At 37.9% G+C, this 19,012-nt stretch overlaps 1 protein-coding gene across 8 annotated transcripts in view; it reads left to right on the top strand.

Annotated features, from left to right (window-relative positions):
* Window positions 1–19,012, top strand: part of LOC132341439 (transcription factor RFX3-like) — a 210,322-nt gene that overhangs the window by 102,226 nt on the left and 89,084 nt on the right. For 7 of the 8 annotated variants that reach the window (XM_059873021.1, XM_059873027.1, XM_059873025.1 and 4 more), the window contains 3 exons: window positions 7,909–7,983; window positions 14,960–15,141; window positions 15,883–16,002. In XM_059873021.1, coding sequence (XP_059729004.1) covers window positions 7,909–7,983; window positions 14,960–15,141; window positions 15,883–16,002 — 377 coding nt within the window. The remainder of the gene's footprint in view (window positions 1–7,908; window positions 7,984–14,959; window positions 15,142–15,882; window positions 16,003–19,012) is intronic. The other variant, XM_059873022.1, reaches the window with a different exon arrangement.

The raw sequence follows: 19,012 nt of genomic DNA, 5'->3' as shown, positions 1-19,012 counted from the left end.
GAAAGTGATATGCAGAAAAAAACCTAACTCCACAACTTGCAAAAGTTGTAAAGCCGGTATGTTTATTACAGTGCTGGACGCATGTGGGGATCCCAGCATGTGGGGATCATTCCCCCCAAAGGACATGCATGCCCCAGAGAATTTCCAAACCTTTTTTATCCCCCTTACTTGTACATATGCATAGAGTTTCACAATAGGTTAATGCATATTCATTTTAATGGTTTCGTGTTACAACTTGCAACTAGTTTTTATCAGTCCTTGTACAGAGAGAACTCTCTGGTCACCCTGTCCATCTCTTGCAGCCTCAGCTTTAGCTCTCGTCTTTGTTTCAAAGTTCAAGGGCCTCCCCCCTTATCTTCCTTTTAGCTTGGAAGTTCACATTCTTTTTCCTTGGCTGAGGCAGTTTTGCGAGCACAGGCTTTTTGCGAGAACAGGCAACATTGAGCACAGCAGAGTTAACAGACTAAACAAATTAAAACAGCATATTTCATCTGTGCTAGCAAGCTACAGACTAAATAATTCAAAACGGCACATTTCACCTAAATCTGAAATGGATTTCTACCCTGTTAAATTTCCATTGTTTCAAAAGGATGCTTGAGTTCTCATTCATTTATGATATAACACTTTAATATAGTGATATGCATAGACCTTTTTTAGGATTGTCAATGAGAAAGTAAGAATTGTTACCAGGAAAAGCTATAACAGCAAATACAGTTATTACTAGTATTCAAGACTTCATTAGCTGTGCTGAATTTAATTTTTTTAATACATATTTGATGAATTGATAATTTCTTCACAACTTCTCTTGTATTTCACTTTGCTTAAAGCCTACAATGGCAACATTTTTGAAACAGATAAAGTTAAAATTTGCTAAATATATAGCGGATAAAAATTAAAGGGAGCAGATTAAGTTAAAAATAGGTGCCTGTGTAGAGACATGGACTTCTTTTGGACATGAGGCAGGAGATGTCTTAAACATTAAGATATCATGCAAAGTAGTCTGTTTTACTGTCAGTGAAGAGGGGTTTAGAAATGTAAGTCAATATAGATAAAGAATTAGAGGATATCCATGAAATAAACAGGGCAGGAGATTTTCCTCGTTTAACTGCCGTTATTAAAGTGATCAGCTCAAAATGGGATTTGGCAGATCCGCGAAGATCTGCCGCCGGTCCCAGCAGTGACTCAGAAGAGGAGGATTTGCAGCTCTGCCCCTAGGGGCCAGAGCCGGGAGTCCTGTCCTCGCAAGGGCAGTGGGGGTATACCCAGGCTTCTCAGTTTGGATTATCAGTCCAGGGGGTCCTGGGTCCGACTGGCATCATTTCTAGTTGGGGCGAGGAGTGACCGAGGTTTTCAAGCGTCTCTGCCGGCTTCGGACCTCGGCCCTGCTGTCCAGACACCACCCTGACTTCTCAATTCTGCTTTGGCTCATCTCTTTTGGGGTATTTTTCAGGATTTGGTGAAGGTCCCGTCCCAGTGCAGTTTGGGTTTGAGATAAATTTGCATGTCTCCTGAGATGCAAATTTCTCCCTCTCCCCACCGTCCGAGGGGAGGTTGTCATCCTCCTGGCAACAGGCTAGGGTGGTTCTGAAAAACAAGAATTCTCCACAATAGAGAGTTAAACGGCGGTACTTAAGGATACTCAAGGGGTGATTCCAACATTTCACTAACAAAGAACTCTTGGCCAGCGATCAATTCTTAGCTCAACTGAAGACTCCTCTGCAGCCCCTTCTTTACAAAAAAAACCTGTAACTTTTTTGTTCATAACAGTCCATGTTAATTTCAGTAACTTGGAGCTTAAATTTCTGAGGATTTTTTTTTTCCTTATGTCCTGACCTCCTCAGAACAATTTAAGCATTTTGTGTCAAATACTTGAATCATGAAGAAAATAAGTTTTCCTTGCCATTGACTTTTAGGAAGTTTTTCAATGTGAATTGGAGATTTTTAAGTGTTTTTCTATGTATATACTAGAGAGACATCTGAGATGGTAATGTATATTTTCACCTGATAAAATGTTAATGGACAAAACGACTTTAAAAATAACAGTTAATAAGATTACATAAAGGATGAACATTGTAGGATTTACTTGACATATAATAATCACAGTTTTGAATTTATTATCCACAGAAATGTTCTACCCTTCTCAACCATTAATGACTACGGCAGATAATAAATTAGCATTTTAGAAGGCAAACTGAGTAAACTGACGTAGAAGTCTAAAATCACAATTCCCATTATTATCATGCTGCAATTTCCTGTTGTAAATGATCAAATCGGCAGCCAAATTTATAAAAAAATTTTATAAATTGTGAAAAACACCAATCACTTGTTTTTTTTAAATTTTAAAGATTTAATAGTAATAAAATAGTTATAAAAATAATAGTACAATTAGAGTAATAATAATTTAGACAATTTGAATTACGACAATATGAGACAATAAAAACAAAGAGTTACGGAGCACAAGCCCGAAAAAGGACACCCGTTAACAAAGGATTAACCCTTAAAAACAACAGCCTGTTGCATATTCATACACTTCATGCATGATGCATAAATTCCATTCAAACACAGGATTCGGCCTGGTCATCGTCAACTTCTTCCTCCTAATCCTAACAGCTCCTTCGAGGCGGGAAGAAGTTCGTTTCTTCTGATAAGGGAGCAATAAATTCTTTTTCTATGAAAGATTTAGGTGTCCTGTGGCTGCTATCTCGCTGCAAGTCCTTTCTTTAAAAAAAAGTACCCTACGTAGCACAGTTTCTATTTTAACAATTTTTATAACCTAAAACTATATTTAACACACTAGTGAAGAGAATTAATACAGCATTACTTTCTAACACAACACATATAATATTCATTTTAACATTTGCGAAAAGCCAATCACAAAACACGCATTTTTCACATAAATTTATTAGATCGACAACCAAAAAATAGAATATTATAAAACTGCCACAGCCAAGACAGCGTCAACCCTGGACTTTGACGCTGGGTGAACCCGGGTCAAACTGACATAGTGTCAGCGTCTCCCCAAAGTTTCACACCAACTGCTCCAGGCAGCCAGCTTATATACAGTTTATTCTGCCTGGAGCAGAAATGACCTAAGATTTCTGTAAGTTCCTACATATGTATAACGGGAACTATACAGATGCAGTCCTGGACAAAAGTCAGTCCATAGGTTTGGATGGCTGTCTGGGCTCCTCGAGATAGTCTTCTTTTCAGTTGTAGCAAAGATGTCGCCCGCCCGTTCCTCCATGTAATCTCTTCCAGGTGTTCTGTGAATGTTCTGGACATTCCTGGGAAATGGCCAATGATTGCCCAGGAAGGACTCATTCATTCGTTAATAGTCATGATTTTATCTGGGTGAGTCCGGGAAATCTTTTGAATAGAAAGGAAAGCCCTGCTTCTGGCCATGGGGGTCAGAGGCATGGTTGGATCTTTATAATTTTTATACAGTTACAAAGCACGAATAATCTCTATCATATACTACATTTCCCCACCCATGTTTATATTAACATGTACACTCATGATTACATGTATTAGTAATTAGTAATGCAGATATGTTTAACATGCTTTGGTTGGGGCTGCTGTGGGAATGATAACTTTTTTCAGTTATCAGTCAAAACATTTTATTAAATGACTTTTCATATAGAAATAGTTTTTCAGTGAGAAGAAATGTACGACTGATCACACATTCAAACTGATGGGGCTGTGATTTTTTTGTCAATTAGCATTGCAGTTGTTAAATAAGCCTGTAACTTCTGATTGATTGCCCTAGAAATGTAAGGAATGTTATTAATTAACCTCGATATGCGCATAATATAATTTCAATGATATGTGCATAATTTCAAATGTTCAACTTATTTTTGTATTTTTTTCCAAAATGTCAAGGCTACAATTAAAAAGAAGACCCCACTATTTGGGATAACCACTATTTAATTTGGGATATATGATTAAAATACTTTCCATTAAAGTTTCTGTTACTTCCCCAACATGCAAGGGACTGTTTCACATAGAACATTTTGAAAGCCTGAGGACTCAAGCCTGTCAGAAGCTTGGGATTTTTAAAAATAAAATAAATTTGAATGGGAGAGAACCCAGAAGTAGCTGAAAGCTTTCAAAATGAGCCAAATGATTCATTGTCTAGAAAATCTGCCTTCAAGGTAAGCCATTAACTACATGTTAGAGAAGGTTAAGAGCTGCTTTGTTTATGGTTAGGTCCCTGCATGGGAAAAAGTTACCTGATAGTAAAGAGATATTTCAGTAGCACGTTGTCCTGGTTTAAAAGACAGATGTCTGCCAATGAAGGCAGGAAGCCCCCATGGAATGGAAAGATGACCCTCTCCCTCCAAATTATTATGACTTTGAAATTACAGGGTTTCCAGGCAAAGATATGGGAAAAGGAATAACAGTTCTTTACTAGACTATATATCTTTTCCCATCTGTTAAGCGAGTTTCCCTTTGGTGTAGTTATGACCCCAACCAAGCAGGGAGGGCTGATGGCTCATGTCAAGAGGAGAGGCTACAGCGACTCCCCTGCGGCTTCAGAGGGTGGCCAGTGCAAGCCCTTAGCCTCCCCAGGGGGTAATGGCAGCCTCAGAGAGAGAGAGAAGGTGTGTGGGTGGGAGATAATATGGTTTTTCCCGGGTTCTCACATGCACGATATGGTATCCTGGTGATGGCAGCAGCCGAGGTTCCAGTTAAATCAGCAGCTCCAGAGAAAGGGAGGGAGTTGTGTGTATGGGGGGTCCGGTTTCCCCTGAAGCACCCACGCACGCAGGCATGGGTCTTCCCAGCAATGGCGAGTCCTGAAAAGCCCCCATCAACTGGCAGCTCCTGCAAGCAGCGAGCTCACCTACGGAGGGGCAAGAATTCCCCAGCAGCAAGGATTCAGCACCAAAAACCACCTGCACTGCCCTGATCTCAGCCCAGCCAGCTGGTTTCCCCCTCAGCAAGCCAGTGCCCAATTCCCGATTCCCGCCCTCCCTCCCCGGAAGCTTTCACTGGAATGCAAGGGTCGTTGGCCAGTTCTTTTGTACCTTAATTGCCCATTATTCATTCTCCCCTTTCCTCTCAGCGTCCCCCTTTTCAGGTAACAAATGGGAGAAAATTCACAGAAAAAACCAAACCCACAATACAGGTAAAGCTTAAAAGGCAGCTCATCAAAATTTAGACAAGGAATACTGCACAAAATGTTTAATAATGAAAATAATTACTATTGGAACAAGTTACGCTAGAATATGATGAATACTTATAATTTCAAATACAAAGTCTTTCTGGAAGACCTGCTCTAGTTCAGTAATACTTCATGAGATTAATGAAAGGTGAATTAAGGGTGAATTTTAGAGGCAGTGAACACTTCTTGACCTACATTATTCAAAAAAATAAGACAAGCTGATCATAGTAATCATTAAGATCTCTGGCTTTAAAATCTTTGGATCTGTAGCCATGGGTATGCTGGAAACACCAAGATGAGTGGTGCAGTTGACACACCTGAAAGATGGGATGCCATCCAGAGGGACCTGGACAAGCCTAAATTGTGGGCCCATGAGAACCTCTTAAGTTTTAACAAGGCCAAGTGCAAGGTGCTGGACAGGGGGATGAACTGATCGAGAACAGCCCTGCTGAGAAGGACTTGGAGGTGCTGGTGGATGAGAAACTGGACACAAGCTTGCAATGTGTGCTTGCAGCCCAGAAAGCCGATGGTATCCTGGGCTTCAACAGAAGCAGCATGGTCAGCAGGGTAAGGGAGGTGATTCTGCCCCTTTACTTCACTCTGGTGAGACCTGCCCTGGAGGCCACCAAGATTGATCAGAGGGCTGAAGCACTTCTCCTCTGAAGAAAGGCTGAGAGAGGTGGGGGTTGTTCAGCCTGGAGAAGAGAAGGCTTTGGGGAGATCTTATTGTGGCCTTTCAGTACCTGAAGGGAGCCAACAGGAAAGCCTGAGAGAGACATTTTACAAGAGCATGTAGTGACAGGATAAGTGGGAGTGACTTCAGACTTAGAGTAGGTTTAGATTAGATATTAGGAAGAATTCTTTACTGTGAGAGTGGTGAGGCCCTGGCACAGGTTTCCCAGAGAAGTTGTGGCTATTCCATCCCTGGAAGCATTCAAGGCCAGGTTGGATGGGGGTCTCAGCAACCTTGTCTAATGGAATGTGTCCCTGCTCATGGTGGAGGGGTTGGAACTGGATGATTCTTAAGGTCCCTTCCAACCCAAACCATTCTATGATTCTATGATTATATATATATATATATATATCTTGATAATTTATTATTTTAAAAAATTGGTTCTTTGAACAGGTCACAAAAACTTGTCTCTGAAGTGAGAGGGTAGTGTAATAGCTGGAACAAGCAGCAGGAGGCAGGACTTCAGCCCTGTAGTACTGCTGTAGAAAAGGGATTGTCAGAGTGGAGTGAGATTCAGAATTATGATTTAAATTTTGCATGATGTTATAATATCATGTTAAAATGGGAGAGTCTATGGTTGCACTATGTAGTGAGTTGATCTTAGTATGATGAAATCTTAAACTTCTAATTTTTAATATACAGTATCCTTTTAAATTTGACCTTTTCTGTCTGATTGAATAGTTTGACTTAATAGTATTTTCTACTGATGCAAAACAAAAAATCTGTGTTCAAACATTATTTTTGCAATATTTCTTGCATACTCATCAGATCTACTATGCTTTTATCAAAAGACATGTTTCTAAGAGTAAACAGTTGTAAGAAAGACTTCCTTTTTCATTGAGAGTTCCTACAGTAAGGATACTATTTGATTAGTTTATAAAAAGGGGAAACCATATTTTATTTATGCACTAAGTGAAATATAATCTAAAATATTTTTCAGTTTTGTGCTGTATATTGAGTGAAATCAATCATGCAATTTACCAGTATAAACTCTTTGGATAATAGTGTAATAATTAAAGAAGTGTAGGGAAGATTTATTTTAAAACTGTCAACAGTGGATATTGTGGTTTTAAATGTACAGATACCGTTCCATTGCTTTTCTGTCTTTTCCATTTAATGTGGGTCATTATGTGCCTTCTTTTACTGTACATCCCATTGTCTCAATGACTTTCAATGTTTTTGCTATTCTAGCTCTGCATCTAAACTACAGTTAGATTGTAATTTTATTTTTATTGTTGTCATTATTGAATCAATAAGATGTATTAATATGGAAGGGAAGAATAGGAATGGTTATGGTTGTCTTTACTCATTTGTATTAGGAGTAATGCTACTGTGTAATTAGTGGTTTATAATACTTTTTCCTTTAAAAATATTATTTTGAACCCATCTGATTTTTTTATTTTCTTTTAAGGATGGATCTTGCTGTCTGTGTAAGCCTCCAATTTTTCTTTACTTTGAGAGCTCTGGATATTCAAAGAATGCTCTAATAGGCTGTAGGGGGTGATATCCTATACAATGAAGCTAATGGCAGAAAACCTACTGAATGATTGAGATTTTACTCCATGGTTGCAGAGAGCAGAAATTTTGCTTCTTATTCACACTCAAAGTGTGCACAGTTCTTTCTCAAATACTTAGAGGAAGAAACACTGAGGCATTGCTAAAGATTTTATTCTGGTTTTTTTTCTATTCAAAACACTGATTGTTCAGTAATTTTTACTGTTTGCAATGTAGCTTACTAGTAAATCTACTTCTCTTATTTCATGAGTAGGAAGGAAGGTAAATTGGACTTTGAAAGTGGGATCCTACAGTATATATGCAAGTAAAATGCCACTCTGACATCACTAGGAGGTTTGCCTTCATGAGGACTTCAGGATGAGGCCTTAAAGTAGAAAATATCCCTTAGCTCTGACCAAACTAGATATTTCTGTTGAACTTAAGAGAACCTATCAGAATTTTTCTGATTAGTCTTTTATACTGTCTTGAGTCATTTTCTAATGACATCTATTATCAGATTGAGATGGCGATTGAGACACTTCAAAAGTCTGATGGTCTTTCTACTCACAGAAGCTCTCTTCTCAACAGCCATGTAAGTTGTCTCTTCTTTCATGAAAGCTAATCTCTATCTTGTTCTGCATGCTTAGCCTGCCTCTAAATGTTTGTTTTAATTTATTGCTATTTTTTTACTTGTAATCTTTCCATTTTAGTTGCTTGTAATCTACATCTTATGTCACTATATTTTGTCAGGCTAAGTGTCATGACACACTGTAGAGTGCATTTCTTTTCTAGGCTCTGTATTGTGTTAACGCAACTTAACAGATTTGTCTATTTTGCAGGTCCCAATGTAAATGTAAAAATAATAACCAAATAAACCTTTGGTAGTCTGTGTTTGACATTCAAAAATAATTTTCTATAATTTGTGTACCTGATATAATAATTTAAGTGCAGGTAAAGGGGGAAAGAAGTAGTGCACACAGATTAGATTAGAATATACTAAATATTTCTTTTCAAATATTTCTATTATTCTGAATAAGTTTAGTATACCAATTCTGTAAATCCATCTCATGAGATTTAAAAATTAAAACAATCTGTTAGTGTCTAATATGTTTTCTTCTGCCTTTGGCTTTGTTCTGTCTTTACAAATCCTGTAGTTAGGAATTTTCCATAATAAAAGGCTGAAGATGTTCACATAAAAAGATGGTTGCAAATATAGTAGCAAAGCCGTTAAATATAACTTTTAGGTAAAGGAGTAAGGCTCAAAATTTAATTTTCAGTTTGTTTTTTAATAGTGCTAGTCTTTCTTGAAATGTTGTGTAAACAAAATGGTTTTTCTTCAGCTTGTATAAATAGTTTTGTATTTTTAATTGCTGCTAAATTTCTATACATACTGCATCCTTTTTTGCTTCTCAGCCTTACTAACAAACATAAACCTACATATTTTTTCAGATTCTTGTATTTCTTTACCACAGAAAATATTGATTGTAATATGAATGTATGAGTATATTGGGTAGTCTATACACTTATTTTGATTTGTTGACATCCCCCCCCCCCCCCCCCAAGAATGTGGTAATATGGAGGTGAATACCAAAAATTTTTTGTAAAAGTTTATCATCATGGTAGAAAAAGACAGCCAGTACAATTTCTTGGAAGAGAATTTAGTTTTCTTAGAAAATGCTAAAATTAGGTAAAGGAAATTGAATTCTGTAAAGTGTGAAGAAAGAGATTTAGATCATGTTAAGACAACCTAGAAACATGCAAGGACAAATAATGCCTAACTAATCTAGTGGCCTTGCACAATGGAACGACTGATTTGGTGGACAAAGGGAGAGGTATGGATGTCACCTATCTAGACATCTGCAAGGCCTTCAATACAGCCCCCTACACCATTCCTGCTGCTAAATTTGAGAGAGATAGGTTTGATGGGTAGACTCTTAGATGGATAAGAAACTGGTTGTATGGCTGTATCCAAAGCATTACAGCAAACAGCTCAATGTCCAAACAAGGATCAGTAATGAGTTGTATCCCTCAAGGGCCTGTACTAGGACCATTGCCGTTTAATTACTTCATCAACAGCTTAGATAGTGGGATAGAGTGAGTCTAAGTAGGGCCACTAAAATGATCAGAGGGCTGGAACACCTCTCCTATGAAGAAAGGCAGAGAGAGTTGAGGTTTTTCAGCCTGGAGAAGGCTCCATGGAGACCTTATTGCAGCCTTTCTGTACTTGAAGGGGGCTTATGAGAAAGATGGAGAGAGACGTTTTACCAGGGCCTGTAGTGACAGCAAAAAGAGCAATGGTTTTAAACTGGAAGAGAATAGATTTAAACTGAACACAAGGAAGGAAGTACTTTACAATGAGGATGGTGAGACATTGGAACAATCAGGTTGCACAGAGAAGTTATGGCTGCCCGGTCCCTGGAAGTGTTCATGGTCAGGTTGGATGGGCCTCTGTGCAACCTGATCCAGTTGAAAATGTCCCTAATCACTGAAGGGGAATTGGACTTGACAACCTTTAAAGGTCCCTTCCAACCCAAACTATTCTATGACTTTATGAAAATATGTTTCTAATAAGGATATTTGCATCTGTCTGTTATGGTAGTCTTATTCTGATGTTTCTTAACTATTCTGAGGTATTTTCAAAACTACTGAAAGACAAATAAAGGATCTATTGTGGATTCTGTGGGAAAAAAAAGACCTCCAGGTGTCTTGCTGTAGTGAATGTTCTTTCCTAGCCTCAGTCATTTTGGCAGAAATTAAACCCAGATTAAACACTGGATATTTTCCCTTTCTTAGAAACTTTCATTGAATTGCGACTCAAATAAGGACAGTAAATATGGTTTTAGTCCTATCTTCTTCCTTAAGCAGGCACTTTGTTGCCTTAATTAATACCTTGTGGAATCCTCTGATTCCTTCCCCCTCAGGGAAATCCCCAGAGCCCTCCCTTGGAGAGACTTACCATAGAGTCTTTCCCCACCTGGGTGGACAGAAAGGTCTTCCTCACGGACTCTTGCTTAACAGTGATCCATCCCAGTTCCTTTCCCCATATGTCCCAATTTCCCCTGGTTTCTCCTTTCCCTTTTTTCTCATTGGTTGTGGTATCCCTGGTGGCCGGCCCCATTTTCCCTGAAAGCCAATCACCTTTGCCCTGCCCTTTGTACCGCCCCCATGCCCTCCCCTACTTAAACCTTGTGCATAGCACATAGTTCATTTTTTGTCTCTGGTTTCCCTTTGGTGTGCTGAAATAAACCTCACTCGAGCTGACCATATAAAAGGCCCTTCTGCCTCTCTTCGCTGAGCTTGCCGTGGTGTGTGTGTACTTGACTGCTTTGTCTGAATGCTTACCCAAGCGGCTTTTCCACAGGAGATGCTTACTGGGGAATATAGGTAGTAGCAACCACTATCTAAACCCCATGCTGCTACAATATCTGTTTATTTTAATGGTTTTTTTTAAAATTTCCTTCATTTTATTTCCTTTCCTGATTTCTTTCTGTATGTGATTGAGTTGACTAATTTATAATCTAATGATTTTTAAATATTGGAGTTCTATTGAAGTTGTAGTCAATTTACCCATTCTGCATAAACCATTTCATACCATTCTAATGTTGTTAATATTATAAATCAACAGGTCAAAGTGTAGACATTTCAGTTTTAGAATTAGATTTCTGTAAATACAAAGATGTATTTAAAGCTGTTTGCAATAATGTTATAATGTCTGCAGATTATTTACTTTTTTACATGGCATTCAGCTATTGACATTCTTCTTTGAAGGCTATAACCTGCCAAATAATCATGTCAACCTTTTTTTATTGAAATATTTTCACCCTGGAGCAAATATCCGTACTTTGTACTTATCTTGGGTTTTGCTTTCCCATTGTTGGCTAATGCCAAGCTGTGGTTGAAAGAATATCTGTCAAATACAGATCATTAGTAAAACGCACTGAAATGAATCTTAATAAATTATAATTAATCTAGAAAAAATTCTAATGCTATATTTAGAAGTTAAATTGGAAATAATTTGGGGGTTTTGTCAGTAATTTTTTTCTTTGTGAGATAAAACAAATTGCTCATATTCCATAAACTTATTGGTATAATTTAAATGATAAGTTTGAAGGCTATAATTAATATATAGTGAAATGGTTTTGATAATACACTCATGTAAAGGTAAAAGTTTAAAATATTTTTCCTAGGCTTTGTTTCAGAATTGTAAATGCTCAAGTTAATAAAACATTGTGAATGTTAGGACTGAATTTATACCTAAAAGTTGATATAAGGATGATGAATTGCACTTTTAAATGTTTATTTAAAGTTCAACATTATCTACATCCATTTTGCAAACACTAGATTGTGCTTCTCCTACATCTTTACACAGAGCTCTTGTTTAGAAACCTAAGCATGATAGTTCTGGTAATGTTTTCTATAAGTAAGTAAACATGAAGATGTTCTTTGAAAGGTCTCAAGTAAATGTTTTCCTAATTTTTTTTCATTTTTCATGTATTGTGTTCAGTAAATTGCTCACAACTGACTTAAACAGAACTTTATCTCCAATATATTCATTATAATCTAATTTTTACTAATAGTTCTGCAATAAAGAAGGGTCAGAGTGGAAACGTTTTTCAAGAGTAATGGGCAGTAAAATACTGATATTCTTGTTCTGTAAATGACAAGTTATATGGAACATTACTAGAACAGAATAAGTTCAGTGATCTATTAGTAAGTAGCCCTGCAGAGTAGCATATTCAATGTCACATATTTATCTATTTTACTGTACTTTAAACACATATCTTGGTCATATTAATTACTTTGGTGGTCTAAAGTGAAATGAATTAAACAATCATGTGAGGGTCCAGCATACTGAAATAAAACTTTGTTCCAAATGCCAAACCCAAATCCATAGTTGGGGGATTTATTGGATGCCCAAACTAAGTCCAGACTTTTGGTAAGATTTGTGAACATGGAAAATTTGGATGTTCATTCTAATTCATTTTGGCATAATTACTTTCTTAACTAATTAGTAAATACAAGACAAAAACAAAATTTGGAAATTCAAGTGGAAATTAAAGAGAAATTCCAAGGATATGAAACCATGGGGGAAGGAAGGGGTAAGCTAAGTAAAATGATAGTATTCTCAAAAATCTGAAACCTTGTAAATTAAATATAGAATCATAGGATCATTTAGGTTGGAAAAGACCTCTAAGATCATCGAGTCCAACTGATAACACTGCTAAGTCCACCACTAAGCCATGTCCCTAAGTGCCACAGCTACATGTCTTTTAAACACATCCAGGGTTGGTGACTCAACCACTTCACTGGGCAGCCTGTTCCAATGCTTGACAACCCTTTCATTGAAGAAATTTTTCCTATATTTCCATATACTCTTGTCCTACTACTTGTTACTTATGAGAAGAGACTGACATCTACATCACGACAAGCTCCTTTCAGGTAGTTGTAGAGAGAGTGTTAAGGTCCCCTTTGAGCCTCCTTTTCTCCATGCTAAACAACCCTAGTTTCTTCAGCTGCTCCTCATAGGACTTGTGCTCCAGACCCTTCACCAGCTTCATTGCTCTTCTTTGAGAACACTCTAGCTCCTCAATGTCTTTCTTGTAATGAGTGGCCCAAAACTGAACACAGGATTAGAGGTTTGGCCTCACAGTTGCTGAGTACAGGGGGGAATCACTCCCCTAGCCCTGCTGGCCAAATTATTGCTGATACAAGCCAGGATGCCATCAGCCTTTTTAGCCAAGTGAGCACACACTGGCTTATTCAGTCAGCTGTCAACCAGCACATCTAGATCCTTTTCTGACCAGCAGTTTTCCAGCCACTCTCACCCAAGCCTGTAGTGCTGTATGGGGTTGTTGTGACCCAAGTGCAGGACCATGCACTTCACCTTGTTTAGCCTCATACAAGCTCTGCAGAGCCTTCCTATCCTCCAGCAGATTAACACTCCCACCCAACTTGGTGTCATCTGCAAACTTACTGAGGGTGCACTCAATCCCCTTGTCCAGATCATTGATAAAGATATTAATCAGAACTGGCCCCAATGCTGAGCCCTGGGAAGCACCAAGCCACCAAATGGATGTAATTCCATTCACCACCACTCTTTTGGCCCGCCCATCCATCCATCCATCCATCCATCCATCCATCCATCCATCCATCCATATTTTTACCCAGCAAACAGTATGCCTGTCCAAGCCATAAGCAGCCAGCTTCTTCAGGAGAATGCACTGGGAGACACTGTCAAAGGCCTTACTAAGGTTCAAGTAGACAACATCCACTGAGTGCGTCACCTTGTCATAGAAGGAGACCGAATTAGTCAAGCAGGACCTGCCTTTCCTAAACCAATTCTGACTGGGCCTGATCCCCTGGGTGTCCTGTACATACCATGGGATGGCACTCAGGATGATCTGCTCTATAACATTCCCTGGCACTGAAGTCAGACTGACAGGCCTGTAGTTCCCTGGATCCTCCTTCTGGCCCTCCTTATAGGTTTGCTAACTTCTAGTCAAGTGGGACCTTCCCCATTAGTCAGGACTGATGATAAATAAAAACTATAAAAATATTTCCTTTTTATTTTTTTGTTTTCTTATACTGGTAAATGTCATTTAAATGACCATTTTACTAGAGTTAAGTGTGCATGACCCTGAGATTAGCTCAGTTGGTCAGAGCATGGTGCCAATTACACCAAGGCTGTGGGTTCAATCCCTGTATGGGCCATTTACTTAAGAGTTGAACTTGATCCTCGTGGGTCCCTTCCAACTCAGAATATTCTGTGAAGCTATGTTAGTTACCATTTGTTATGTACAGAGATATAGTCATGTATGAGAAACTGTTTGCCTAAATGCTTCCAAAATTACTCACCAAAATTCTGCAACAGATTACACAGGAAAAAAAAAAGTTAATTCTGTTCCTCTTAGAAGCAAACAGGCTACAACAGAAAGGGATTGAGCCCATGATGCTTTATAGCTATACAAGTTATTTTTCATGTCATCTAGATTGCTTTTTACCTTATATTTGATAGTTTCTTCTTTGTACTTGGAAGACAATAAACCTTATTCAGTTAAATGTAGTACTGGGGGTTTTTTATTTGTATTTTTTTAATTCCATGTGAAGAGAAATAGTGTATCATTCCAGAATTAAAAATGTATTAACTTAGTTCTATTAGGGGTTTTTTAAAATGCAATTAATATAAATTACATTGGTTATTTTATTTATTTGGCATTCTAGCAATTTTTCTCGAAAGCACAAATAACTTCATAAAATGTTAATGTATGATACTGAATCAGAAATATTTTTAGAAGTGGAGCTATCTGAGCTCACAGGTGCCATGAGTCTTGTTATTTCCTTGTAAAGCTAAAAAAAAATTCCATAACTAAGGCATCATGGCATATCTAGCATTGAAAGAGATTTAAAGAGATTTAAAGAGATTATATTTGCTCAAAGAACAAAGTCACTGTATTAAAAAGGCCTTGAATGGTCTAAAAAATATCAGTTCCATGTTGTACAATTAAGTGGGGCTTTTCAGTAGAGTAATGCTGAATTTATATATGTTCACTCTTTCATATTTGACATAGCTCCAATGGCTTTTAGACAACTATGAAACTGCAGAAGGAGTGAGTCTCCCCAGAAGTACCCTTTACAACCATTACTTACGTCATTGTCAGGAGCACAAGTTAGATCCAGTCAATGCTGCCTCCTTTGGAAAACTCATACGGTCAATCTTCATGGGATTACGGACCAGAAGACTGGGAACCAGGTTTGTGTTAATAAAATCTTCAAGTTTAACAGAAAAATATCAATAATAATCATGAGCATGAAGCTCATATGTTAAAAACAAGCAAGGAAATAAGCAAATAAAAATATTTAAAACCTTTCTCTTAAGGGAGTTGCCAAATCCAGCAGACTTCAGGACTCAGGGGACTCCTGGTCTGCTATAGCCAGATTCTGTGTACTCTCATGACCCAGATATCTCCCATCTCAGTCCAATCAATGCAGCTACTGCTGTTTCCATTTGCAGCTCCAGATAGCAGCGAGACTGAACATGTGTTCCAAAGATGCAGACAAACACACACATGACACTAACACAGGGCAATGCCTTTACCAGCACCCATATAGACACTCATAAACATGAACACAGACAGCCCAATTCTGTTCTTTCTTTCCAGTTGACCAGGACTGAAGTTGATTAGTGAAACACTCACAAACCCTCACTCACAAGCATACCCCATTTATGGAATTGTTTTATTCACCATGACTGCATAAGTCATTTAGTTGATTTTTTATTCACCTTATTCTATTTAAATGAAGCCCAACAGTAAAGTGCTGGAAAATATAGTTTAAGTGAACTGATTTTCAGAAGCTGGTGGAGTTTTATCAGTTTTATACCAGTGAGAGGAAAGACAAGCCTAACGTTTATGTACTCTTTTCCAGTCAAGGCAAACGTTAACGTGTGATGTATATACTAAAGAAACAATGTTATTTTTCTTCTTTCATGAAGGGGGAACTCTAAATACCATTATTATGGGATTCGTGTCAAACCAGATTCTCCCCTTAATCGGCTGCAAGAGGACATGCAATATATGGCTATGAGACAGCAACCCATGCAGCAGAAACAGAGGTATAGTGTTATATGAAACTACTTTTTCATATTTCTAGTTCTTGGAGCCTTACTTGTCTGCATTTATGTGGCAAAGTTGAATCTCTAATGGAAATAGTTTAACTTCTCTTGGAAAAAATAAAGGTTTGTCAGTTCAGCAGTTGATATCACTGGAGTCTGATATCAGTAGGCATATCTAAAAATTCATAAATTTGAAAAATTTATTTAAAAAGTAAGATATGATTCAATTCTTCAGAACAGACACTTCTTGGTGGTTTTGGGTTATTTTATCAAAAGATGGGGAAAAAAAGTAACAGGAGCTTTGAATTTCAAATCCTGCTGTTCATTTTCATCTCTTTATTCAGCACATATAAAAAATGATAGAAGAACTTGTGATTAGGTTCAGCTTTGTGTTGATGTCCTCCTCCTGGCAAGAACTGATGCATCAAACTCCTGGACTTGAGCAGAGAAGACTTGGGCCTCTTCTGGGCTCTGCTTGGAATAATCCCATGGGAGACAGTCCTACAGGGCAAAAGGGTCCAGAAGAGCTGGTTTATTTTTCAAGGATCACCTTGAAGTTTAAGAATGGTCCATCCCAATATACAGGATGTCAAGCAAAGGTAGAACGAGGCCTGCATGGATGAACAAGGAGCTCCTGACAAAGCTCGAACATATAAAGAAAGTATACAAGAGGTGGAAGCAATGTCAGGGAACCCAAGAGGAATATAGAGTCTGTCTATAGACTCTATATAGACTGTCTGACTGTGCAGGGATGATGTTAGGAAAGCCAAAGCCTACCTATGAAGGACAAGAAGATTATTGGGAGTTGTCAGCATATATTTACAAAGGGGAAATCATGCTTGACCAACCCAAAAGTCTTCTAAAATGAGGTGAATGGCTCCGTGGATGAAGAGAGAGCGGTGGATTATGTCTATATTGACTTTAGCAAGGCTTTCAAAACTGTCTTCCTGTCAGGGAGCAGCAAGGGCTGTCTTTTCCTTAAGGAATGGGGAGTTGGGAGTTGAGTACCATGGTATCCACAGCAGAGACCTCACCAGCCTAGGCCTAGTCCTGCAGTATCCAAGTGAAGTGAGCAGGGCAGATCTGGAGATGGTAGTCAGATTCAACCGAGAGTCCAGATCATCAGACAAATTTGTGGTAATGACACAAGTGCAAGGTCCAGCCAGGAAGTCAGTCCACAAATCAGACTCAGGTCTGGTGAGGACAACCAGGGTCAGACACAGTCCACTGATCATTGGGTAGGTTCCTTGGGGCAAGACAGGTCCAAGGTCAAGACAGAAAGCAAATCCATAATTTGGGGTCCAGGTCAATGGGATCCATACCAGTCACAGGTGTGGGTGTGGCTGAGATAGAAATCAGTAATCCTGCAGCACAGGTACCTTATCAATGTATATAAATACCTGATGGGAGGGAGTAAAGACAAAGCCAGACTCTTCTCAGCAGTGCGCAGTAACAGGACAATGAGAAATGGGCACAAACTGAAAAAGAGGAAATGTCATTTAGTTGAAAAGCACCTCTGGCATCTGTCTAGTCCACACACACACACCTGCAGCACAAAGCAGTGTCAGCTAAAGCAGGTTGCCCAAGCCCATGTACAGTTGGGTTTTGAATTCTTCTAAAGGTGGAGACTCCACAAACTTACTGGGCAAACTGTTTCAGTGCTCAATCAGCCCTAGAGTAAAAAAAAACAAGAATTTTCTTATGTTTAAGCAGAATTTCCTGCAATTCAATTTGTGCCCATTGCCTTTTGTCCTTTCACTGGATACTAATGAAAATAGTGTGGATCTGCTTTATGTATTACGTCCCAACAGTATCTCTATAAAGTAGTTTTGAAGATCTTTGTTCATCCCCTAAATCAATTCAGGGGTGCAAAGATTTCGGTAAAATAAATTTTCAAATCCCAGGCATTCTAAATAGATGAAATGCAGAGAGTAGGGAGCTAGAATGACTGTGTGATATTTACAAGGTGAAAAACTTAGTACTGTCTGTTTTCTGTGCAAAATCAGATATACTAATATACTTTTCAGAAAAGAGGTGTTTATCCAACAGGAAAATAAGAAATTTTCATAGAAAAAATTTGGAATCCATGAACCAACTGCTACCTACACAATGTTTTGTGCAAAAACTGCCAACTTTGAAGGTTTTGATGTAATTTTTTTAATGGAAAAATAGACATTTTAAAAGCAAGATCAGATGTCTTCCTAATATTTTTATCACAATGGACTGTGGTTAACATAATAGTAATTTTAAACAAAAGTTTAAATATATATATAAAACACCAGCATTTCTTATTCTAACATGTTTAATATAATTTTGCTGTTCTCTAGCATGCAGAAATATTTCCTTTTTATTTCTGTTTATATCCTTATTCTGCAGGGTTTAGGATACTTTTGGTCATATTTTCTTCTGAAATGTGTATGGGGGGAAAGCTGGACCCATATAGTTGCTTGTTTATTTTAATGTATGTAAGGATTCTCATGTATGTACTAGACCACGGAGGTTAATGCTAGGGGGGTGGGGGAGAGGATAAAAGAGCTACATGTAAGAAAAACAAACAAACAAAAGGATGTATTAAGCTGCATTACATTTTTTAAACACTATATTTCTTAACTAAGACTTCTGCCACAGTTATGAATCATGCTTAGTATATATTTGAGAAGTTTGGTATATAACTGTATATTTGTATAAATTTTATCTTACAGTATTCATAAATCTATCCTGTTTTAACATGATATAAAGGGCTTGATACTATAGCTTGAGTCATTAGGAGCAGTCTTTATTATTTAGTTTGATGAATATTTCGAATTTTATTTAAAAACTAAAAAAGTTTTAACTTACATGTAATAATTCTCTTTTAAAAAGATATTCAGAGCAAAGAGAATCTAAGAATCACGAATGTTTCCTTCTCCTTTCTGATAACTCAAGCTGGGAAATGTTATTTTTCTTCTTTAGAATCATCTGACAACTGTGTTTGCTTCTTCTGTTAAGATGTATCAATTTTACCCCCTCT

This window comes from Haemorhous mexicanus, chromosome W (genome assembly GCF_027477595.1).
Source record: "Haemorhous mexicanus isolate bHaeMex1 chromosome W, bHaeMex1.pri, whole genome shotgun sequence".
NCBI lineage: Eukaryota > Metazoa > Chordata > Aves > Passeriformes > Fringillidae > Haemorhous > Haemorhous mexicanus.
This window is presented reverse-complemented; position numbering and strand designations above follow the sequence as displayed.